Here is a 26929-nt window from a genome sequence, read left to right on the forward strand (position 1 = left end):
ATTCCTTTGCAGGCCACGGGATGTGCAGAACAGATGGGCGCTGGAGAAATGCCACAGCAACATGGTACCCATGGGGATGCCTTTGAGACTGTTCAGAAACTTCAATTAGTCCCACAAACCACAGCCAGGTTGATCACTGGAGAGGGGTACAGGGAGAACACAAACCTCTTGTTACACCACCTCCACATGCTGCCAGTTTACTACTGAACACAAGTCAAGGTGCTGGCTTTGGCCTATAAAGCCCTCAATGGTTCTGGCCCAGCTTTCCTGTCCAAATGTATCTCCTCCTATGAACCACCTAGGAGATTAAGATTATCCAGGGAGGCCTTGCTCTCAGTCCTGCCACCTTTGCAGGCACATCTGGTGGGAACGAGAGACAGGGCTTCTCAGTAATGGCTCCTCTGCTGTGGAACTCCCTCCGCAGTGACCTTCAGAAGGAAAGTGTAAACCTGGCTCTGGGGTCAAGCCTTTGGAGATTAACTACGGTGCAATAATAACTATGAAATATGTGCAATGATGCTTAGAACGACCCCAGATTATAATTGTGGATGGTGTGATTTTAATGTTTATATGTTTTAATGTGCATTTTAACTCTAATTTTAAATTTTAATGTAAATGTATTTAATTGTCTGTTGTTTGAAGGCATCAAATTGTTGCCATATGTAAAGCTGCCTTGAGTCCTCTTCGGGGTAGAGACAGGCGGGATATAAATAGAGTAAGTAAATAAATAAATTTATAATATCTATTTAACACAATAGGAGAAAGACTGATGCAATTTTGAACCTTTTGTAAAATACAATTTCCATTATATAAATTTGATTTTATTCTCATTACAATCAAAGCTCTACTGGAGTAGGAATCCTTCCCAATGTTCCTGTGAAAGAGAAATTTAGAAATAGCCTATATATAAGCACTCAGAAACCAGTCATGAAATACAGGACAGTAGGAAAAACCTGATTTCAACCATTCTTTTTACTAGACACTAAGAACAATGGTTGGGCTGCCAAATATAGCATACAATGGTGGCTTGAATAAGAGAGTACAAAAGAACAATGGAAATTATCAGCCATTTCCCCACCATTTTTTCATTTGGGATTTCCATCACTTTCAGCAAGTCCCAAGTGACTGCAAGCCATGAAAACAGCATTGTGAATTCACTTGCGGATCAAAGTCGTTCTTTTCTTGTTTCTGCCAAGTGAACCCTTTGCTATAGGTTACAGTGTCGTTTATCTTCCTTCCTTCCCTTCTTCTCCTTCCTTCCCTTCTCCTTCTCCTTCTCCTTCTCCTCCTCCTCCTCCTCCTCCTCCTCCTCCTCCTCCTCCTTCTTCTTCAAAACAGATCTCATTATATGAATGTAGTGTTTTTATGAAAAGTGCAAAGACCACAGAAGATTGTTAACAGCTCTCAAGCATTCCATTTCTCTCCTTTGTACAAAATTGTCCGGTGTATTGTTGTACTTCATAGAATTAATTCATCTGTGTCGCCATCTACATGGCCATATAATGCAGTCTAATAATGGAGTTTAACAGCCTTGAATTGCATTATATAGCAGTGTGTGTGATGGTACGCCCGAGCCTTCGGGAAAACTATAATGTCTGGCTTTATTTGGGGGCTATCTGTATACCTTCTGTTAATCATAGAATCATAGAATCATAGAATCAAAGAGTTGGAAGAGACCTCATGGGCCATCCAGTCCAACCCCCTGCCAAGAAGCAGGAATATTGCATTCAAATCACCCCTGACAAATGGCCATCCAGCCTCTGCTTAAAAGCTTCCAAAGAAGGAGCCTCCACCACACTCCGGGGCAGAGAGTTCCACTGCTGAACGGCTCTCACAGTCAGGAAGTTCTTCCTAATGTTCAGATGGAATCTCCTCTCTTGTAGTTTGAAGCCATTGTTCCGCGTCCTAGTCTCCAAGGAAGCAGAAAACAAGCTTGCTCCCTCCTCCCTGTGGCTTCCTCTCACATATTTATACATGGCTATCATATCTCCTCTCAGCCTTCTCTTCTTCAGGCTAAACATGCCCAGTTCCCTAAGCCGCTCCTCATAGGGCTTGTTCTCCAGACCCTTGATCATTTTAGTCGCCCTCCTCTGGACACATTCCAGCTTGTCAATATCTCTCTTGAATTGTGGTGCCCAGAATTGGACACAATATTCCAGATGTGGTCTAACCAAAGCAGAATAGAGGGGTAGCATTACTTCCTTAGATCTAGACACTATGCTCCTATTGATGCAGGCCAAAATCCCATTGGCTTTTTTTGCCGCCACATCACATTAAGATTAAGACCCTTTAACACACAGAAGTACTTTAGGCAAGGTGAAAAGATAACCAAATGGCTTAATGCAAACAAGAGGAATAAAGGGTTAACTCCACCCGGGACTATCATAAGGTAACTGAAAACAATACATTACCAAAGGTGCCTTTGCTGGCTGCACTCATCTCTCTGGTGCAAAGTGATGGTTATAATCTGTCTTAATCTTCTTTCTGGAGAAGCTTAAGCTGGTCATAAGCTTTTGTTGACCTTTGGACTGATGGTATAAAAATACTGCTGAACGCAAGTGCTAAGGATGAGTGTTTTTGGATTGCTAGGCCTAGGGTTACCAGACAATACCAGGCCTAAGTCATAGTAGCTCTGCTGTAGAAAGAGGAGGAGTCTAGCCAGAGAGCGCTTTACAGGGAAATGGAATGGACCAACTAAGGCTGGCCTCTGGGGGGATTTTAAGCTGCCTTCCAAAACTACCACAAAGGAAGGTATCTACATTATTGGGAAAACCTATAAACAGGGGGAACTGAAGCAAAGGAGAGGAAAAGGCAGAGTTAAGACTTCACAGTGTGGAGGGACCTGTATTGTTACATACAGCTCCAGCTTTCAACCTTTAGAAGTGTCTAAGAATCTATTGTAAGCAACTTCTTTTCACTACTTCCATAAAATAAGAAATATTCCTACAGCAAAAATGGAAGAGAATAAGCATTTTCTAACTTTTTCTTCTCATTAGCTGCTCCCTTTTGTTCTGCTCAGGCCTAAAGAGGCTAATATAGCATTTAGGGAAAAAGATGAAACCTAGTAGTCCAGCACAGGAAGTCAATTTGTAGAAGATCTCCACAGTCACCATATATTTGCCTTTGCTGGAAGGGTAGGTTGGAACAAAGGTTAACCAGACACTGCAAAACAGCAACTTGCTGAAGGTGATAAACTTGGCTTCATTGAAGCTGTCAGGTAACTTCCATGCTAGGAAAGCCACAATGAAGTTGATAAATGCCAGGAAGCCCATAAAGCCCAAGACACTATAAAGCATCATTCCAGATCCTTCATTGCATTCCAGTACATTATTCTGAATGAATTAATCTGTGCTAGAATCTGGGAATGGTGGTGAGGTTGCCAAATTTAGTGTACAAATTTTGAGTTGAGTGAAGGAGCACAAAAGAATAATGGATATGGCTAGCCTTTTCCCTATCCATTTTTCCAACTTAGATCCTGGCTTATTGGCCATAAAAGCTACCACAACTGTGATGGCTTTGGCCAACAAGCAAGAAATCATCACTGAGAAGACAATTCGAAAAGTCGTTGTCAGAGGAGACAGGTCACCTTCTGAGGTCAGCCAATGAATAGCAAAGTGCAGAGGAAGGAAAGCAGGAGGGAGATGAGAAGGGTGTAGGAGAGCATCCGATTGTTTATTTTCACAATGGGTGAATCGTGGTACTTCACAAAGATTGCTAACACCAAAGTGGTAATGAAAGAGAGGGCAACAGTCAGGCCCGTAGCCAGGATTTCGATGGGGGGGGGGGCTGAGTTTTTTTCAGGGGGGTTTCAGGGGGGCCTGAGTTTCGGGGGGGGGGGGGCTGAGTCTGAGTGAAAGAGAGTCTACCCTAGCAAATCTTTTGTATCGTTACCCCAATACCCCCATGCATATGGGATATATTGAGTATGGTGATCAGATCATGATATGAATAAACATAACAGTTTAAATAATGCACCAGTAAGGCGAACCACCATGAGAATTTCAGGGGGGGGGGGGGGACTGAAGCCCAGGCTACATGCCTGGCAACAGTAGAAGTCATCAAACCTATCCCCAAAGGTTCAACATAAGACAAGATTGGGACCCATCCTTCTGATGAAACCATAAGGTGTATGCATGTATGTATGTGTGTGTATATATATATATATATATATATATATATATATACACACACACACACACACACACATACATACACACACACATACATATATATTAGGCTTGGGCGGTTTCGTTCGTTAATTTCGTAATTCATTATTAATTCGTATTTAAATTAGCTTACGATCCAATATTGAGCCATGCAGGACTACTGTGAGGAGTAATTAAAAATCGAAACAATGTTTCCAACTTATTTCGTATTGTTTCGTAATTGTTTCGTAATTGGTTCAAAATTGTTTCGTAATTGTTTCGTAATTGTTTCGTAATTATTTCCGTATGTCTGGTGCAAGTTTTATAGTTGTTTGTTTTATCACTGATAAAAAATAAATTATCACACCAACAGTCAACAACAGAGGGAGAGGGAAGCTTCAGAAGTTCCCCCTGTCCCATTTGGAGGGTTTTTTTAGCATATTGCGCAATCGCGTCCGCCATTAACGAATCGATTCGTAATTTTATGAAATTTCGTATATTTTGAACTTTTTTAAAGGAAAATTTCGGAATTCTTTAAAAAAATGAAACGCAAGGGCCCCCCTAAAAACGAAACGAGTTTAGAACCAAATTTTTCTGTAGTTACCCAAGCCTAATATATATATGTGTGTGTGTGTATCTTCTGTTCCAGAATATCATCGATCATCAGGAAATTTTAGTAGCCTTAGAAAGCAAAATCCAAATAAAAGACAAAATATGATGGACAAATAAACAGAAACTTTCTTTAACGCTTTCTTTTCATTACTTGCTCCCTTGTATTCAAATCAGGCCTCAGAAGAATGATAAAGCATTTGGGGAAAAATATACAACCTAGTAATCCAGCACCGGAAGCTAAGATTGAGAAGATCTCCACTGCCACCATGTATTTCCCCTTGGTGCTCAGGTATGTTGGAACAAAGGAAATCCATACACTGCAGAAGACCAACATGCTGAAGGTGATAAATTTGGCTTCATTGAAACTGTCAGGCAACTTCCTGGCAAAGAAAGCTGCAGTGAAACTGCAAATAGACAGGAAACCCATAAAACCCAGGAGGCAATAAAACATGGTGATTGACCCTTCATTACATTCCAGAATGACTTCTTCAGCCATTGTGTTCACATCGAGATCAGGAAATGGGGGGAAAGTAGACAGCCACACTGTACAAATTGTGGCTTGAATGAGCAGGCTGGAAATTACAATGGAGGTGGCCATTCTTTTCCCCAACCATTTCCTCAACTTGGATTCAGGCTTGGTGGCTTGGAAAGCAAGAATCACGGTGATAGTTTTTGCCAACACAGAAGAAATAGCCACAGAGATGATGCCGAAAGCTGTCTGACGAAAGAGACAGGTCATCTTCTGTGGCTGTCCAATGAAGAGTAGAACACAAAGGAAGGAGAGCAGGAGGGAGAGGAGGAGGGTGTAGGTGAGGGTCCGATTATTGGCTTTGACAATGGGAGTGTCCCGGTGTTTGATGAAGATCCCAAGCACTCCAGCAGTCACACAAAAAAGGAGAAGAGCAGAGCCGGCCAAACTTGTCCCCAGAGCTTCTTCAAAAGTGAGAAAAGTTAGAGATTTGAGGATGCAGAAATCCCTGTTCTTGTTTGGATAATGATCTTTTGGACACTGAAAGCAGTTATCCACATCTGGGGAAAAGTAAACATTGACATATATGTGGCAACCTCATTTAAAGGCAATTGATATAGTCAAAACATCATTTTGAAAGACTGTAATAAAACTTATGTAGTCAATATTTCCCCATCTCATGTCTGTTGGAAGGAATATTGACTAGAAAGAGACTAGAAGAAATTAATAAATAATAATAATAATAATAATAATAATAATAATAATAATAATAATTGTTTATAGACCGCCCTATCTCCCAAAGGGACTCAGCGAATTTTCCAACATGTACGGCAAACATTCAATTCCAAAAATGGAAAGTAATTCACATTACATCAGGAAATATCATATTGAGACAATATAGCAGCAACCTAAATCTAATCTTAATATCAGACAAAACAACTGACAAGAATTTAAATGACCTATACGAATATATAAATGAATGTAAATTTGACAATAAATAAAAGCAATTAAGACCAATAACTAAAAGATGACATGGTATCAACAATCAGTCAGCTGAGGTTAGTTCCAGTCTCTAGGCAAGGTTTAACGTATCTAGGTGACAGTATAAGTCAGTCATATTGGTCTTCCTCCTCTCCATACACCACAGTACATAGGTGGGTTTTCAGCAATTTTTTTTAAAATCAAGGAGAGAGGGAGCAGGGAGCAATCATGGAGAAGGCCCTGTCTCTCGTTCCCACCAACTATGCTTGAAATCCGGGTGGGACCGAGAGCAGGGCTTCCTCTGCAAATTGCAAGGCTTGAGCCAGTTTCTATAGGGATATGTGTTTCTGCAAATAGTCTGTGCCTGAACTATCTAGGGCTTTATAGGATATGACCAACACTTTGTATTTAGCCCGGATGCAAATTGGCAGCAAGTGGAGCTGCCGCAGCATGACAGTGGTCCTCTCACGTTACAGCGCTCCAGTTAACAATCTGGCTGCTGATCTCTGTACGAATTGCAGCTTTCCGAACTATCTTCAAAGGCAGCCCCGCATAGTCTGCATTACAGTAGACCAAATGGGAAGTAACCAGGGCATGGACTACTGTCTCCAGATCTGGCATTTCAAGGTATGGGCACAGCTGGGACACAAGTTTTAATTCTGTGAAGGTGCTCCTAACCACTGCTGACACCTGGCGTTCCAGGGCCAGTGGTGAATCCAGGATCACCCCCAGTCTGTGGACCTGTGTCTTTAAGGGGAGTGTGACTCTGTCCATCACAGGCTGTAATCCCACACCCTGGCCTACCTTCCAACTGACCAGGAGTATCTCTGTTTAGTCTGGATTTACTTTCATTTTATTAGCCCTCATCCAGTCCATTACTGATGACAGCCACCGGTTTAGGGGCAGGACAGCATCTGTGGCATTGGGTGGAAAAAAGTAACAGTTGGGCATTGCCCACATAAATTTGACACAGTTCCAAAACTCCATATGATCTCTCCCAGTGGTTTCATGTAAATGCTAAAAACCATGGGAGACAGAAATGAATTCTGAGGGACCCCACAGGCCAAAGGCCAGGGAGTCGAACAGGAGTTCCCCAGCTCCACCATCTGGGCCTGCCCTTCCAGGAAGGTCTGCAAAACAGTGTCTCCCAGTCCCATCCCAGAGAGCTGGCCCAGAAGGATACCATGAGTGATGGTATTGAAAGCCACTGAGAGATCCAGGAGAACTAGTAGGGACACACTCCGCTTGTCTAGTTCTCTTCAATCAATGCAATCAATGCTGTCTCTGTCTCATAGTTGGACCTGAAACCAGATTGAGATGGATCCAGATAATTGTTTTAATCCAAAAAAAAATGAAACAGCTCTTCATGGATGGGAATTTCTCAAAAGTGAAATACTCAAGGCGCATTTGCAAACCGTGCCAACAAAGAGAAAAAATAGGACAAGTGCAAAGAAGCTAGAATGGATGTCCAAAGAACTTCTAACTGAGCTAAGACACAAAAGAGACATGCACAAGAAGTGGAAAAAGGGAGAAATCACCGAAGAAGAATTCAAACAAATAGCCAACACCTGTAGGGAAAAGGTCCACAAGGCTAAAGCACAAAACAAGCTCAGGCTTGCCAGGGACATTAAAAACAATAAAAGGGGCTTCTTTTCTTATGTCAGTAGAAAAAGGAAAAACAAGGAGGCGATAGGGCCTCTTCGAGGAGAAGATGGGGCAATGCTGACAGGGGATAGAGAAAAGGTAGAACTACTTAATGCCTTCTTTGCCTCAGTCTTCTCACAAAAAGAAAGTCATCTTCAACCTCAGCAAGATGGAGTGGATGAGGGATTAGAGGACATCCAACCCCAAATTGGGAAACAAGTCGACCAGGATGCTCTAAATGAGTTCAAGTCCCCAGGGCCAGATCAACTACACCCCAGAGTATTGAAGGAACTAGTGGAAGTCATTTTGGAACCATTGACAATCATCTTTGAGAGTTCTTGGAGAATGGGAGAAGTTCCAGCAGATTGGAGGAGGGCCAATGTGGTCCCAATCTTCAAGAAGGGAAAAAAAGGATAACCCAAACAATTACCGCCCGGTCAGCCTCACGTCGATACCAGGCAAGATTCTGGAAAAGATTGTTAAGGAAGTGGTCTGCAAACACTTAGAAACAAATGCAGTCATTGCTAATAGTCAACATGGATTTATCAAAAACAAGTCATGCCAGACTAATCTGATCTCTTTTTTCAATAGAGTTACAAGCTGGGTAGATGCGGGGAATGCTGTGGATGTAGCGTACCTGGATTTCAGTAAGGCCTTCAACCATGTCCCTCATGACCTTCTGGCAAACAAACTAGTCCAATGTGGGCTAGGCAAAACTACGGTGAGGTGGATCTGTAATTGGTTAAATGGACGAACCCAGAGGGTGCTCACCAATGCTTCCTCTTCATCCTGGAAAGAAGTGACGAGCGGAGTGCCGCAGGGTTCCGTCCTGGGCCCGGTCCTGTTCAACATCTTTATTAATGACTTAGATGAAGGGTTAGAAGGCATGATCATCAAGTTTGCAGATGACACCAAATTGGGAGGGATGGCCAATACTCCAGAGGACAGGAGCAGAATTCAAAACAATCTTGACAGATTAGAGAGATGGGCCAAAACTAACAAAATGAAGTTCAACGGGGACAAATGCAAGATACTCCACTTAGGCAGAAAAAACGAAATGCAAAGATACAGAATGGGGGACACCTGGCTCGAGAGCAGTACGTGTAAAAAATATCTTGGAGTCCTTGTGGACAACAAGTTAAACATGAGCCAACAAAATGATGTGGCGGCAAAAAAAAAAAAAAAAAAAACCAATGGGATTTTGGCCTGCATCAATAGGAGCATAGTGTCTAGATCTAAGAAAGTAATGCTACCTCTCTATTCTGCTTTGGTTAGACCACACCTGGAATATTGTGTCCAATTCTGGGCACCACAATTCAAGAGAGATATTGACAAGCTGGAATGTGTCCAGAGGAAGGCGACTAAAATGATCAAGGGTCTGGAAAACAAGCCCTATGAGGAGTGGCTTAAGGACCTGGGCATGTTTAGCCTGAAGAAGAGAAGGCTGAGAGGAGATATGATAGCCATTAGGGCTGGGCAACCACGGAAAAATTTGTTTCTAAACTCGATTCGTTTTTAGGGGGTTTTTGCGTTTCGTTTTTTAATGGCGGACGCGATTGCGCAATACGCTAAAAAACCCTCCAAGTGGGACAGGGGGAACTTCTGAAGCTTCCCTCTCCCTCTGTTGTTGACTGTTGGTGTGATAATTTATTTTTTTATCACTGATAAAACAAACAATAACTATAAAACTTGCACCAGACATACGGAAATAATAACGAAATAATAACGAAACAATTTCGAAACAATTTCGAAACAATTACGAAATAAATTTTAACAATTCGTTTCGATTTTTAGTTGCTCCTGAATGGTTCAATATCAGATCATTAAATACTTTAAATACGAATTATTAACGAATTACGAGATTAATGAACGAAACCGCCCAGCCCTAATAGCCATGTATAAATATGTGAGAGGAAGCCACAGGGAGGAGGGAGCAAGCTTGTTTTCTGCTTCCTTGGAGACTAGGACGCGGAGCAATGGCTTCAAGCTACAAGAGAGGAGATTCCATCTAAACATGAGGAAGAACTTCCTGACTGTGAGAGCCGTTCAGCAGTGGAACTCCCTGCCCCGGAGTGTGGTGGAGGCTCCTTCTTTGGAAGCTTTTAAAGAGAGGCTGGATGACCATCTGTCAGGGGTGATTTAAATGCAATATTCCTGCTTCTTGGCAGGGGATAGGATTGGATGGCCCATGAGGTCTCTTCCAACTCTTTGATTCTATGATTCTATTATTCAGAATGAGCTGCCGATTGGTCAGTGATCTTTGACAGAGCAGGATTTAACCTGTTCGAATCTGTACAGGGAATTTATAAAGAGTAAATATCAGTCCAGAAGGAAGAAGAGAAAAACAATGTAATAGGAAGGAAGAATATATGTATGCCACCAATCCAAGTCACTAAATTGAGATGCTTTGGAGGAGGGCAGAGTATAACTAAATACGAATATTGTACTGATATTACGAAGTATTGTATTGGTTTATGTAGATATACATGTATATAGATTTGTTTCACTGTTTTTATGAATAGGTAAATTGCAAAATAAAAAAGCCATATTAATTCCAAAAGCTAAAATACCTTTTTTTTAAAAGAATGGTGGTTCCGGTTATGGTGGTTAGCAGCTGAAAATGCTGAACCGCCCAACCACAAATTAAAATCTAAAGGAATCCTGAGTCTCCCCCTCACCAACCACCTTCAAACTGAGGGGAGAGAGACCCCGAGCCTCAGGCTCCCCATAGAGGGTCGTAAAGCCGGGAGAAAGAGCCAGGAAGGCACAAAGAAGACAGAGAAAGGCAGAGAAGAGAAGCGAACGCCGCCATTGCATCGCGACCGGCCTGTTTTCCAACCAGGCCGCCAGCTCTCCAACCAGGCCGCCAGCCTAAAAAAAAAAAAAAACCAACTGTTTTTTACCCGCGGTTGCTGGCTGGGCATTGCTGCTAGGACTTTTGCCGGCCGGGCCACCGCCGGGGCCACCGCCAGAGCTGCCGCCGCTGCCAAACCGCTGCTGCCAGCCGCCGCTGCCAGGCCGCCGCCGCCGCGGAGGCCGAACCACCGCCGGGGCCGCCGCTGCTGGGGGCCGCCGCCGCGGAGGCCGAGCCACCGCCACCGGAGCCACTGCCGCAGCCAGCGCGGAGGCCGCTCGAGACCATCCGAGCGAGACCGCCGCTGCCACCGCCGCCGCCGCCGCGGAGGCCGAGCCACCACCAGGGCCGCCGCCGCTGCCAGCGCAGAGGCCGCTCGAGACCATCCGAGCAGCCGGCTCACCCCCCCCCTCCATCAGGGCGAAGCAGGCGAAGCAGGCGAAGCGGCGAAGCTGTGGCGCGGCCTCTGGAGGTGAGCTGCCTGCGTCGTCCCAGCTGGGCCCTTGCCGTCCGGATCTTGTGGGCTTGACTCTTACCATCTGGCTGCACAGGACGCCGCCGTCGGACCCAGCACTGTTCGTTGCTCCTCCTGCTGGGCTTTTTCTGTCTGGGCTCATCCAGGACGCTGGGCCTCTGCTCTCCAGGCCCTGCCGAGCGGGCCACTGCATCGCAGGAGCCAGTGGAACTGGGCCCTGGGCTACTTGAGCCGGGCCGAGACACCTGGCCCATTACCACCTTCCACCATTTGGGCCTCCACCACCTGGGCAAGCAGTGTGTAGACCTCCTTGCAGTGTGCAGACCTCTGGACAAGCAGTGTGTAGACCTCTCTGTGCTGACCTCTCTGTGTTGATCGATATTGTGTAGACCTTTTTGTGCTGACCTTTTTCTGGGTTGATTGATATTGTGATAGACCAACTGTGCTGACCACCGCCGTGTTGACCATCTCCGGAAGACTGAAGACTCATCCGCTTTCTACATCAACCGTCCAGAGACTACACCTTGAATCATAATAACCTTACCCGATTGTTATCATTGACATCCCTTAATAGTGTGTTTACATATTACTAACATAGTACGTTCCTTGGATGTCTTTTGCTGCTAATCTGGCTTAAGAACGTAATATAGCACTTTAAGGCGCCTGCCTAATTGCTGCTAAACTGCACTAGCACTTATAACCCCCTTCCCTATCCCTCTATGCCGCACTTTAGTCAGTATTGAGAACAAGACTCGGATATTGTTGCACTTTAAGATCTTGGCACTTTAAATTTACTACAACGGCACGCAGTTGTGTTGTTGACTGAGTTGTGTTGCTGACTGTATTGCACTTTAAGACTCCTGCACCTTGAACTATCTAACTGTTGTGGCTGGAACACCTATCACCACCTGAATCTATTATTATCCATGTGGTTCCCCATCCCCCTATTTGTACTGTCCCTGTTATTACTAACCAGTGGAAGGGGCAAGGGAGGAAGTGGGCTGGAGCCTCTGAACAACAATGAGGCGGGGAGGGGGGAGAAAGGGAAGCAAGGGAGTTGGCAAGGGCCAACAAACCAAACAATTAGCAAAACAGAAACTAAGACCTTGGTTTTGGACTGCGGCATGGAGGGGGGGGAGGTGTTCCACTAGCCGAGGGGCCCCCATAGAGGTCGTGGTGGGGAGGGGGAGATGCGGAAAAAGGAGACCTCAAATTCGGCCTAATTCGGACCGCTTATCAACATTAATAATCCCAAACCGGTCTCCTAAGGTAAATTGGTGTAACCAGGTGAGCGGGCCCTCTGGATTGAAAGTGGTGCTGCTGAACGCCAGATCTGTCAACGGAAAAACGACCTTTATCCAGGATCTAATCCTGGATGAGCGGGCAGATCTGGCGTGCATCACGGAGACCTGGTTGGATGAAGCTGGAGGTGTAAATCTTACCCAGCTTTGTCCTCCAGGCTTCTCCGTACAGCACCAACCGAGATCCGGAGGACGGGGAGGTGGGGTCGCAGTGGTCTACAGAGATTCCATCCATCTGACCAGGAGTCCCATCCCGCAGACCACAAATTTCGAAGGCGTCTACCTGAGGGTGGGTGACCGGGACAGAATAGGGATTCTGTTAGTGTACCGTCCACCTCGCTGCACTACAGTCTCCCTACCTGAGCTAGCGGGGGTAGTCTCGAGCCTGGCGTTGGAGTCTCAACGGCTTCTTGTGCTGGGGGACTTCAACATCCATGCCGAGGCGACCCTCACAGGAGCGGCTCAGGACTTCATGTCTGCCATGGCAACCATGGGGCTGTCCCAACAAATATCTGGCCCCACCCACTGTGCTGGACATACATTGGACTTGGTTTTCTGCCAGGGATGGGAGCAGGGTGGCGGTGTGGAGGAGTTGTCCATCTCTCCGTTGCCATGGACCGACCACTTCCTGATCAGATTTAGGCTCACTGCGCCCCCTAACCTCCGCAAAGGTGGAGGACCCATTAAGATGGTCTGCCCCAGGAGGCTTATGGATCCGAATGGATTCCTGACGGCTCTTGGGGATTTTCCCGCCACCTCGGTAGGTGATCATGTCGAGGCCTTGGTCGCTCTCTGGAATGGGGAGATGACCAGGGCAATTGACACGATCACTCCGGAATGTCCCCTCTCAAGTAGCCGAGCTAAACCAGCTCCTTGGTTTACTGAGGAGCTGGCAGTGATGAAGCGAAGGAAGAGGGAACTAGAGAGCGTGTGGCGCTCGGACCCAAGCGAGTCAAATCGAGCACGGTTTGTGTCCTTTCTAAGGGCATATGCCGCGGCAATAAAAGCCGCAAAGAAAACTTTCTTTGCGGCCACTATTGCGTCTGCAAAAAACCGTCCGGCGGAGTTGTTTCAGATTGTCAGAGGTCTTTTAACTCCCGCCACCTCAGGCGGGAGCCCTGACAATTCGCTCACGCGCTGCGAAGCATTTGCTCGGTTCTTTGCAGACAAAGTCGCTTTGATCCGTTCTGGGCTGGACACCATGTTAAATGCAGTCTCCGAGGATGTGACACGAGCACCTGCTTGTCCTATTTTGATGGATTCTTTTCAGTTTGTGAAACCCGAGGATGTGGACAAGATACTTGGAGGAATGAGGCCCACCACGTCCATCCTAGACACCTGCCCATCCTGGCTTCTGAAAGAGGCCAGAGGGGGATTGGCTGAGTGGGTAACGGTGGTGGTTGCCTTCGGGAAGGCAAGATTCCAGCGAGCCTAAAACAGGCTATTATAAAACCGCTGTTGAAGAAACCATCATTGGACCCCACTAAATTTGACAACTTTCGGCCTGTTTCCAATCTCCCCTTTTTGGGCAAAGTCATGGAAAGCGTGGTGGCCTCACAACTCCAGGTATTCTTGAGAGACACGGATTATCTGGATTCGGCACAGTCTGGTTTCAGACCGGGACATGGAACCGAGACGGTCTTGGTCGCCTTAGTGGATGATCTGCGCCGGGAGCTAGACAGGGGGAGTGTGTCCCTGTTGGTGCTCCTGGACCTCTCAGTGGCCTTCGATACCGTCGACCATGGTATCCTTCTGGGGCGCCTTGCGGAAATGGGTCTTGGGGGCACTGCTCTGCAGTGGCTCCAGTCATTTCTGGAGGGCCGTACCCAGAAGGTGGTATTGGGGGACTCCTGTTCAACACCACAGCCTTTGACCTGTGGGGTTCCACAGGGCTCTATATTGTCCCCCATGTTGTTTAATATCTACATGAAGCCGCTGGGTGAGATCATCCGGAGTTTCGGGGTGCGGTGTCATCTGTACGCAGATGATGTCCAACTCTGTCACTCCTTCCCACCTGCTACTAAGGAGGCTGTCGAGGTCCTTAACCGGTGCCTGGCCGCTGTAATGGTCTGGATGAGGGCAAACAAACTGAAATTAAATCCAGACAAGACACAGGTACTCCTGGTCAGTCGCAAGGCCGAACAGGGTATAGGGTTACAGCCTGTGCTGGACGGGGTCGCACTCCCCTTGAAGGCGCAGGTTCGCAGCTTGGGTGTGACCCTGGATTCATCGTTGAGCCTGGATCCCCAGGTTTCAGCGGTGACCAGGGGAGCATTTGCACAGCTTAGGCTCGTGCGCCAATTGCGCCCATACCTCGGGAAGTCTGACTTGGCCACGGTGGTACACGCTCTGGTCACATCCCGCCTTGACTACTGCAATGCTCTCTATGTGGGGCTGCCCTTGAAGACGGCCCGGAAGCTTCAGCTAGTCCAGCGCGCGGCAGCCATGCTACTAACAGGAGCGGGGCGCAGGGAGCATACAACGCCCTTGCTGTTCCAGCTCCACTGGCTGCCGATATGCTACCGGGCCCAATTTAAGGTGCTGGTGTTATCCTACAAAGCCCTAAACGGTTCTCGCCCAAAATACCTTTTGGACCGCATCTCGGCCTATGAGCCCACGAGGGCCTTGAGATCGTCTGGGGAGGCCCTTCTCTCGATCCCGCCTGCTTCACAGGCACGTCTGGCGGGGAAGAGAGAGAGGGCCTTCTCGGTGGTGGCCCCCCGGCTGTGGAACACCCTCCCTGTTGACATCAGGCAGGCACCCTCCCTTATGTCTTTTCGTAAGAGCCTAAAGACATGGCTATTTGAGAAGGCATTTAACTGAGTGTACATCATCTGGTAATGACAAATGAAACGGAATATGGATTACGAGTTTGGTTATGATTCTACGATAAGACGGAGCGGATCATTTTTAGTGTAATTATAGTAGTGTGTATTAGTGAGATGTTGTTTTTTGATGTGCTTTATTGTAAGCTGTCTTTTATATATGTTGTACACCGCCGTGAGTCGCCCTAGGGCTGAGAACGGCGGTCAACAAATGCAGGAAATAAATAAATAAATAAAAGAAGGCTTTTCATTATACATGTAGAGGAAGGAAAGTTATATAAAACTCATTCCATGTGAAATAGGAAGGTGGAAAGGGAGGGAAGGGAAGGAGGGAAGAAAGAAAGAAGGAAAGAAGGGCGGATGACTCTTACCCTTCTGGGCAGAAATCTTCCCTTCTGGACATGGAATACAATCATAGCAGCAAAATGACTTCCTTTCCTTCTTTTTTTTACTGTACCCTGGATAACAATGGTCATTACACAAAGAAAGAGGTTGTACCTATGAGCAAATAAAGGGAAATATTTCATGGTGATGATGCTCGACTCTCACTTCCTCTCCAATATAATTCCATGGAATCTGTTTAAGTTCTAAACTTTGGTCTAGTTTCAGTAATGGACTAATGAGGGCGAAGAAACTGAGTGTCAGTTCAGACAAGACAGAGTTGCTTATGGTCAGTTGAAAGGCATATAAACAAATCAGGATACACCCTGTGATGGTTGAGGTTACACTGGAAGTACACAAATACACAACTTATGTGGCTTCAGTCTTAAATATAGCAGGGCAAGAAAGATGGTCACTAATATCAACATTGCCCAGGGTTCTGCAGTTTCCAGAGGCTATGGGGCCAACTCCATCCAATGCTGAAGAAGCCTGATCCATCCACAATTACATATGCCTTGATGACATCTCATTTGGATGGCTCTACCACACTCCATGAGGAGATGACTTTAAAGAGTGTTCCGAAATTTCAGCTGGGACAAAGAGTAACTCCCCTAAGTCTGTGAGCTCCACAATTCAAAGTGTTGGTTGTGGTGTAGAAAGGTCTACACAGCATACATCTAGATTATTGAACAAACCATACCTACCTGACTGAGACTGCCTGGATCCTGATTGATATTTGCAAAAAAAAAAAAAAAGATCTTCCACTTTGAGTCCCATCACCTTCACAAATATGCTTGGTGGAAACAGGAGAGAGGACCTTTTTAGTGGAAGAGAAAGAATGCAAGAAGGATTTGCAGCTCATGAAGAACATTCTCTGGTTTGAATGCTGCCTGATAGTATTCCTACCAAGATGACATGCTTATGATATGGGTCTCTGACACAGAGATACAGTATATACTTTTTGGAGTGGGTGGAAATCACATGATGGAATTTATTCACACCCTACCTGATTGAACCAGCTGGGCCATACAATGGCATCCTCATGAACAGTGAACTCAATGGTTGGTAGAGACTGTGGTTCTATCCTTCCCACTTTCACTCGATTAAAGGTCTCGTTGGGGAACGTGACCCAATTGATGATATCAAAACCAGCTACTAATTCCCCATTTCTATTAAAAGAAATCTGTTCACCAACTGTGTTGTTAAATATAACTCTTTTCAGGAAGTGATGAAGCTAAAGTGAGAAGAGAAAATGCAGTTACAAATGATGCTCACAATCCAACTAAACAACATATGATAGTAATTCCTTGCATTTGACATCTACATTTAATGGAACCTATGTGTCCTTATAGAAAGTATATGTTGATTAGTGATACTAATGAGCTAGTTTATATAAAGCTAGGAAATGTCTAGGACACAGAGCAATGTGCACACAACATTAACCAGGAAAGAGATTCCACCTGATCTTGAATGCTCAACAGGATCAGCCCTGGATAGTGCTTGGATAGCATCTGCGCATGCTTTGGTAACTGTACAGTGGCAGATAGGAAGGCTCTCCAAAGGGTCACCACTAACGCAGAGAGAATCATTGGTTGTCCTCGCCCCTCTTTGGTAGAACTTTATAGGTTCCACAGCCTTAAGAAAGCTCAGAGAATTTTGGGGAATCCCTCTCACCCAGCATATTCCTATTTTGAATTATTGCCATCTGGCAGAGGAAATGGTATAGGGTGACAAAGACAAACTGACTGAGAGACACCTTCTATCTGAGAACAGTGGCTTTGTTGAACTCCATGGTTTTGTAATTATGTGGTATTGGGGGCTGTGTGGTGATTGAGGGGGTGTGGAGGGATGGGTGTGTTGTTTTGTCATGTGTGTCGAAGAAAGCATTTAATTTTTTTCTGCGATAGTACAATGACGATAAAGCTATTCTATTCTATTCTATTCTATTCTAGTTCTTGGTTGAAAAAATGCCAGTGAATACCTGGAACTACAGGCTATATTTCATAGGAAAAGAAATAATATAACCATATCAGAGTCTACCTTGCCTAAGAAAACCTTATGAAACTCATGGATTCTCCATTACATTCCCTGTTAACTAACAGGGAATGTGACAGGCACATAAAATCAAATCAAATTGGAAACATGGGTCAAGGGGAATAAATATGAAGCAATATTTACAGTGTGCTATCCAGTACTCAGAAATCACTATTGGAAAAGATTGACATAAAGCAGGGCAAGAAAGCTGGTGGGTAATATCAAAATTGTGATGGAAAATGGATTAGTTGAAGAAAGGTTGAAGGAATTGGCTGTTTTTATCCTGGCTAACAAAAAACTAATAGAAACACGTGGACCATAATGACGATTTGAACAAACAAAGACTACAAAAAAAATAACAGACCAACAAAGGTTAATTCTAAACAGAGATATAACAGAACAAAAAATCAAACGTGCCATCAAAAAATGGACAGCAACAAAGTCCCCGGCTCAGACGGTTTCACCGCAGGATACTACTAAGGCTGGGCAACCACAGAAAAATTTGTTTCTAAACTCGATTCGTTTTTAGGGGGTTTTTGCGTTTCGTTTTTTAAAAGAATTCCGAAATTTTTCTTTAAAAAAGTTCGATATTTACGAAATTTCGGAAATTACGAAACAATTTCGAAACAATAACGAATCGCTAAAAAACCCTCCAAATGGGACAGGGGGAACTTCTGAAGCTTCCCTCTCCCTCTGTTGTTGACTGTTGGTGTGATAATTTATTTTTTTATCACTGATAAAACAAACAACAACTATAAAACTTGCACCAGACATACAGAAATAATAACGAAATAATAACGAAACAATTTCGAAACAATTACGAAACAATTACGAAATAAATTTTAAAAATTCATTTCGATTTTCTGTTGCTCCTGAATGGTTCAATATCGCATCGTTATCAAAAAAATAACGAATTAATAACGAATTACGAAATTAACGAACGAAACCACCCAGCCCTAGATACTACAAGTAATGATAGAGGAAGTCACCCCATATCTTTTAAAAATAATGAATGGAATTTCAAAAAATCAGGAAAAAATACCCAAGTCATGGAAAACAGCTTATATAACAATGATAAACAAAGAAAATCAAAACCCGAGTGATGTTAAAAATTATAGACCTATTTCCCTCCTCAATGTTGACTATAAAATCTTTGCTAGTATACTTTCTGAAAGATTAAAAACATTTTTGAAAGACTGGGTTAAAGAGGAACAGGCAGGCTTCCTCCCTAATAGACAAATTAAAGACAATGTAAGAATAATTCTAAATACAATTGAATTCTATGAAAGAAATAACCCTATTTCTATTAAGTCTTGATGCAGAAAAGGCTTTGATAATTTAAATTGGGATTATTTAAAATTACTAATAAAAGAATTAGACTTCGGATTTCAATTTACAAATGCCATTGAAGCAATTTATGAAACCCAAGAAGCCAAGCTGACTATTAATCTGAAATTCTTAAAATAGGCAAAGGCACAAGACAGGGGTGTCCCCTGTCACCTTTACTATTTATAATGGCTCTAGAAATTCTACTAAACAGTATAAGGGATGATCCAAATTTAAGACGAATTGAAATCAACAAAGAAAATTACAAGATAAGAGCCTTTGCAGATGACATAATTTGCATCATCAACAACCCACTAGAAAGCATTACCAACTGGCTCAATAAATTTAATGACTATGGTAAGGTAGCGGGCTTCAAAATAAACAAGAAAAAGGCTATGATCCTAACTAAAAATATGTCACAAGAGAAAACAAACAACTAAACAAACAGATTTTCAAGTAACAGATAAAATTTAATTTGGGTATAGCATTGACTGCCAAGAACTCACAACTGATAAAAAATGACTATGACCAAAAATGGAAAGAAAATAAGAAATATTTGGACAATTGGAAAAGTTTGAAATTATCTCTTTTAGGCCCCATCTCAGTAATTAAAATAAACATCTTACCTAAAATGCTTTTCTTTTTTCAATCTCTAGCAATTATCAAAGAATCGAACATTTTCAACATATGGAATAAAGATATATCCAAATTCATTTGGTAGCATAAGAAACCAAGGATAAAAAGACTTACACTAATAGATTACAAAAGGAGAGGAGGTTTTGCCCTTCCTGATTTAAGATGTTACTACGAAGCCTGTGCCCTTACCTGGATCAAGGATTGGACCACCCTCAAAAAAGGTAATATTTTGACATTGGAAGGTGCCAATCTGAGGAGAGGCTGGCATGCCTACATTTGGTATGATAAAATTAAAATTGAGAAAAACTTTAAGAATCATTATATAAGAGCTGGATTAATAAAAATTTGGGAAAGATATAAAAAAATTGTATAGAAATACACCACTTTGGCAGTCACCTTTCAAAGCTTTTCACTGGAGAGAATTAGGATGGCAATACTGGCCTACATACAAATATATTGTAAAGAAACAAGGAGGTAAATATGAACTAAAAGGAGAAAAAGAAGTAAGAGAAAATTTTAAGAATCTAACATGGCTCAACTATAGACAATTGATAGATTGTTATAGAAAAGACAAAGAGTTAGACTTTGTCGACAGCAACGGCTTCTGGGACAGGATCATGAAAACAGAAAACAAAACAATCACAAAATTGTATAAAATTATTAGACTGGACAACAGAAAAAGAACAGATAAAAATTCAATTAATAAATGGGCACAAAATATAGGACACCAAATCCAACTATGTCAATGGGGAAAAAATTGGAACCAAAAAATAAAATATACTTATTCCTATAACCTTAAAGAAAATTTATTAAAAATGATATACAGATGGCATAAAATCCCCCAACAGATATCAAAATGTTACCAAAATGCATCTAACAAATGTTGGAAATGCGACCAGCAAATAGGTACATTCTATCACACTTGGTGGACTTGCCCTAAAGCTAAAGACTTTTGGAATATCATACAAAAAGACATCGAAATGATCCTTAAAATACAAATTAAAAAAGAACCAGAATACTTCCTGTTAGGAATGTTTGATGTTGAAGGAGATAAAAATAAAGACATATTATTTACATATCTAACCACGGCAGCCAGAATTGTATATGCAAAGAGTTGGCAATCAAAAGAAGCTCCTCAAAGGGAAGAAGAGCAAAACAAAATCCTAGAGATAATGAATATGGATGAACTTACATACTGGCTGACATTTGCACCAAGGAATACCGAAGAAACGGACAGCCTGGGATCCAGTAAAAGACTATTTCAGACAATGGAAAATAGACATTATTATTTTTAAAAAGAATAGAAAAGAAAAGGAATGAAAAGAGTGAACCATAAATGAAAAATATAACCGTGGGGGATTCAATTATTCTGATAAATATGGATAAAGACATAAAAGACCAAGAAAGATCAGATGGAAGTCAGCACATTTCTTTCTTTCCTTCTTTCTTTCTCTCCTTCTTTCTTTCTCTCTTTCTTTCTTTTTTTTTTTGCTTTTTTTTGGCTGTTCTTGGACACTTTTTTATTTTTATTTTATTTTTGTTTTTTATATATTTTTTAATTTTTATCCTTTCTTCTCCTTTCCCTTGTTTTTCTTCTTTCCTACTACTTTTCTATCCATAAAATGTTCTCCCACTTTCGATGTAATCACTATATTTTTTGATACTTCACCTTCTCTCTATTCTTAGATATAATTTGAAAATCTCACTAATAAAATATTATATTAACAAAACTAATAGAAACACAATAGTTTGAAAAATATAGAAAATATCTCATGTCTTTTTTTCTCTGTGTTGTGTCTACTACTTATGAGAAACCTAAGGAAAACCCAGTTTTCCTGAAAAGTTTTGTTCAGAGGCAGTTTGTTATCAATACGTACCTATTCTCCACTAAGTAGAAATATATACAGAAATACAAAGACAGACAGACAGTATTATGTGTCAGCCTGTTCAGCCTGTCAATGTTTCTGATGTTCCTGATGGGAATGATACTCCTGATGATGTTCATGTTGGGAATGATGTTCATGTTGATGTGCATAATGGGAATGGGGATAATATTCCTGATGATGGGCCTGGGGATGAGGGTTTGCCTGGGCCGGAGTTAAGTTCAGAAGAGAGCCTTGAGCAAGGTCACATTCCTGGGAAAGACCTTTCATTGCTTTTCTCAGAGCAACAGTATGAAAATGATGCTGAGATTGCTGTGCCAGGTGCAGAAGGAGAGGAGAGTGAAACCTTGGACAGAAAGCAAGGTTTTAGTAAACAGGGGCAGAACATTCAGAATCTCAGGCACTCTGCCCGTTTACAGCAAAAGAAAGGTAATAAACTGTTAACTAGTGAGAAGGTGCAAAAGAATGCTTTTCTGTCAATTTCGGCTTTTTTTCACAGTACAGAAAAATAAGCTGTTTTTTTTTAAACAAGAAGTTTATTTTAAACAAGACGGAAGGGAAAACTATCCAAGATCAAATTTTTGTTTAGAGTTATTTATCGCTACTTAAAGACAGTTTGCTCTACATGTAACAGCTATATACAAAAAGTTATAAAATCGTCCATGGTTGTACAATGATAAAAGAAAAACATTGACATTATCCAATCATATAAGGTATGCAAGGTTTTTGTTTTATCAACAATGAGAGCAAAATAACTTACTGGAATATAATGGGGAGGGATATAGGAAGGTAAAGGGTGTGAAAAGTATAAAGGTGTGAATTTAAAAGAAAAGATTCAAGAAAGAATCACAGCTCCCCTGGTGGTCAGAATAGCCTCATGAAAGCTGGAATGTTAAATAGCCTCTGTGTGTCTGTCTATATATGTTGTGTGTCTGTGGCACTGAATGCTTGCCATAAATATGTACATTGTAATCCACCCCGAATAAATAGATAGAAAGATAGATAGATAGATAGATAGATAATTTTATCCCTTACAACTGGCCTGATCCACTGTCCTCAATTTTTTAAATCATTTTAGGCCATATCTTGTGCTTATTTTATAGTTTTACTTTGTTTGGTCTTACATTTTATTGGATGGCATTATCTGTGGAATGTATTTTATATTGCTTTGTTGTAATTGTTGGGCTTGCCCTCATGTTAACCACCCTGAGTCCCCTTGGGGTGATGGTGGTGGGGTATAAATACTACTACTACTACCACTACTACTACTACTACTAATAATAATAATAATAATTTATTACTATTGTGCTCTGAACATTACCTGCCATGGCTGCATTTTTTGAAGATCTCTGATTCCAGTTGTTCTATGTTTGAAACTGGATGAATCTATGTCATGCAAAGCATGTGCGGCAGCATAGACAGCATTGTAGATGCTGTAGCTGTGGCTGCTCATGCTCATTTCAAAAACAGACATAGGAAGAGTCTCCAGCTTGTTCTCCTCAGTGCAGATATTTTCTGGGGACTCCTCTAAATTGAGCCCAGGAAATGAGCACATGAATGCTTGCTGCCAGAAGTCCCCGATAAAGCCATCCTCTTGATCGGTGTCTGGTTTTCTGTTCTGCAGAAATTCATGGAATCCTGAAACCTTTTTTGGGAGAAGTGAAACGGATAAGGCCCCATTGATGAAGCTCAGCCCCCAGTCTCTTTGAATTGGGAGCGATGCAAAATCTATTTCAGCTGTCAAAATCCAGACTTTATTTATTTTTGGTAAATCATAGTGAAATGGAATCATTATCCATATTCTCAAAACTAGAACTGACTGAACTTCTTTTAGGATCACTACATTGGCAGTACTTGTCCAGAAAAGGTATGATGTTTCAATAAACTTATTTACCATTGTTTCCATTTCACTGCAAAAGTTAACGTGGTTTACTGCTTTTATGAAGTCAAAGCAGATACCGTTTTGCACGAACACAGGGAGCACATTATGTACAAATCTTTCTCCCATTTCATTATCTACATATATTACCCCAATCCATGTCCACTGGAAATGCAAAATTAAATTGAGAATCCCAGTGTATTGGTAACTTCCACTTGGGAACATGCGGTGAAGGAAAACAGCTTCATTTTTCTTATCCATTAGTGGAGCAGAGCCATATGTGATCTTTAGGGTGAGAGATAAGGAATTAATCATATTAGCAAATTACATCTACAGGTTAAAATAATTTAATGAGTGAATGAATGAAATGACTGTATCTAGAACAGTTAAAACTAAAACATGGTCTTGAAATAATAAAATCCCCCCAAAAGAAATCAAAAGCAAGAAAAAACAGAGGAAAATGTGTTAAAGCAAGGAAATTACTATAGAAAATATTTTAACATTTCTCTAAAAACATTGGGTGTTTGCACCTCTAAGGTTTCAAAAGAATGCTGTTGTATTGTTTTGAACTTTGTAAGATTCGGTATCTTAAGTAGTGACTGAACATCCCTCAGACTATTTCAGTTAAAATGCATTTTGCAATAGCTGCATCTTCTGGAAAATCTTCAAGGGCAGCTCAATATGAAATCTCTAACTTTACTTCACTTCACTTTATTTCTTAATTAGTCGCTCTCCACCAAGGTGCTCCAAGCAACTTACAGTCTAAAATAGCATTTACACAATATAAAAACATTCCACATAAAAACATTCAACAGTGACTATTTGGCAAATTAAAACTGATTACATAAATGCACAACCAAACAGCCAAGTCTTGAGAGCCTTTACAAAAGGTCGCAACTCCGACATTGCTCTAATGTATGGAGGCAATGAGTTCCACAGAATTGGAGCATAGGTCAAAAAAGCTCTATACCTTGTAGCTTCCAAATTTTCCTGGGTGGATCGAGGTGACCACTGATGGAGAAAAGGAATGAGGCGGTCCGTAAGATATAAAGGTTCTTTGGCCATTTTGAGCTCTAAATGTCAGGATCAGTATCTTGTAAGAGATCTGATGTTCTATTGGTAGCCAATGCATTTGTTGCAGAATCGGTGTGATACGGGATCTTATAGATGATTCCGATAGCAGCCTGGCCGCTGTAAACTATCTTGGATGCAAATACTGTGACCAGGCTATACCTGCCTACAAATGGTCATAGCTGGTGAACAAACCAAGCTGGTTAACAGGAATGAGGAGAACTCGAGCCTCAAATGACATTCAAAAGCTCATTAACCATCCTTTCAAAGGGAGTAAATAACTCTAGTACATGAGGAAATATTCCTTTTCAGGATATATCACATGCATACAATTTATGACCATTGACAGGCTTTCCACCTTGTCAGACTTCAACATGATGTTTGTCATTTTCGGAAATTGATTTACCTGATGTATAGCAGAAGAAACAATAGATATTGGGATGAGTGAGCTTACCTGTGAAAACTTGTAGGAGCACAAGATATCTGCCATGTAGAGACAGACCTCAGAAGTAGGTCCTCCAATGACTGCTGCTGCGTTGTTTTGGGTGTCACATTTGTAGTTAGGGACAAATTTGCCCCAGGTAGAAAGGAGTTCCAGGGAAGCAAGATAAGCAACGCTGGGAAGATAATTACTGTTGTAAATGTAGAAACCTAATGTGATGTTGGGTAAGATACGGGAATTTTCATTGATCTCCTTTATGGCAAAAATCAAGGCCAGGATGTGCTGGTAGTTGTGAGTAAACACTCTGAAAGAACAGTAACAGCAGATTTATATTTCAGATCAGTACATATTTTTATCTGTATTGCACTATAACATATTGAAGAATGCCTGACGACACATACAGAAACATGGGTTTGAGCCTTTTACAAATATGAAGTCCAATACTGGTGTAGCAGTTGTGGATTAGAATTCATGTGTACTAATTATTCTTATTCTTCTAATAATGATCACTCTATCCTGCTTAATCTCTCTCAAAAGAGACCCCAAAGCACTAAGAACAATGCAATATGACAAATATGGGATTATATTTATTACTAATTTTCCTTTTCAAAGGAAGCAACAAAGTTATGAATAACTATGAAAGACTTTCACAGGTTATTACTAATTTTATAAATCATTCCCAAGTGGCATTTTTGTGCAGACAACCACACTTTCTGTGCAGGAAACTACATTTTGAATGTCTACACAGAAAATGCTGCACATTTTTTTTTTTGTACAAAACAATGACTATATTTGCAAGTCTTACATAGAATAAGTCCCAAACGGCAAACAGTGTTAAAAAACATTTTTGCACATTTTCTAATCTTTTTTCTATCCTCGATTTAAACCAGTTCCAACATTATAACAATTTAATTTTTGACAGATTGCAACCTCTCCTATGTCTGAAATACTGCATGAAATAATTTGAGAGAAAAACCCTCAAATTCATACATTGTATCTCCTTCAGATTTCGCAGCAGGATCTTGTCTAAAGGATACCTCATCCAAAGACATAAAAATCAGAGAAAGAATGGCACCAATGTGCAGGTCTCCAGACATGCGATACTTGTGGTGAATACCAAGGGATCGACCCATGTCACATGAACCAGCTGTGCATGCCACCTGAAACAGACTGAACGCCAACTGAATGAAAATGAGTTGAATGGATAGCTTGATTATTCCACTTGGACAACTATTCATTGTTTCCCAAATTGTGATCCAGGTCTCCTCTAGTATTACAGCCTATCAGAAATTCCGTTGGTTTACTGGTTAGAAATCACTTTGGTACACTGTGAAATGTACACACTCAAAGGAATGGAAACATCTTTTCCTCCATCTACAATTCCAATGGCATTAGCAAAATGCATATAATTTAGAGTAATACACTCCTATGCAGGTTCAGATATAGATCAGTCCCACTGACCTTACAATGATTGAGTCCTGTGTATAAAAGAGCACAGATTGAACCTTTTCCTCACTAGTATTCCCTGGAGTCTCCAGGAACATAGAAGGCGTAAGTGCAAATAGGATAATCACTAAATGGGAATGCTCTGGGGCATTGCAAAAATATGTTTATCACAACTCCACAGCTGTCTTCTCAGATCATACCAATTTTAACAGGAGTCATATGGGTCATAATTATGTCTATAAAAAAACATGTTCAAGAATCACAAAAGTTTCCAAGAACAGAACTAGTCTTCTAGGCATTAATTGGCTGTCCAATGTTTACACAAGTTGGAGACTGTGGGGTTGATGTTTCCAAAAGTAAGAAGATTAACTTTGCTGGATTTGATCACAGGCCTAGACAGTCCACTTATTCATGCTGTGTTTAATCCTGAGGGTTATTTACACTGTGAAAATAATATAGTTGTAACTGTGTGTGAGCCATAGGGAAGGCTGAGCGAAGGAAGCTTTCCCTTCCTCCAACTGCGTT

The 26929-nt window shown here is 41.9% G+C and overlaps 1 protein-coding gene and 1 pseudogene across 1 annotated transcript; both read right to left on the bottom strand.

Moving 5' to 3' along the window:
• Window positions 1-2975: 2975 nt before the first annotated feature.
• LOC132779233 (vomeronasal type-2 receptor 26-like) lies at window positions 2976-3994 on the bottom strand (annotated as a pseudogene).
• An 893-nt stretch (window positions 3995-4887) lies between these two features.
• Window positions 4888-26091, bottom strand: LOC132777690 (vomeronasal type-2 receptor 26-like). The gene is made up of 6 exons (XM_067469578.1): window positions 25949-26091; window positions 24971-25262; window positions 22888-23730; window positions 16694-16921; window positions 15678-15804; window positions 4888-5786 (listed from the first exon to the last, which is right to left on the bottom strand). Exons 1-6 carry the CDS (start codon window positions 26089-26091, stop codon window positions 4888-4890), a joined length of 2532 nt encoding a protein of 843 aa, XP_067325679.1.
• Between the last annotated feature and the right edge of the window lie 838 nt (window positions 26092-26929).

Source organism: Anolis sagrei, chromosome 6, assembly GCF_037176765.1.
Source record: "Anolis sagrei isolate rAnoSag1 chromosome 6, rAnoSag1.mat, whole genome shotgun sequence".
Lineage (NCBI taxonomy): Eukaryota > Metazoa > Chordata > Lepidosauria > Squamata > Dactyloidae > Anolis > Anolis sagrei.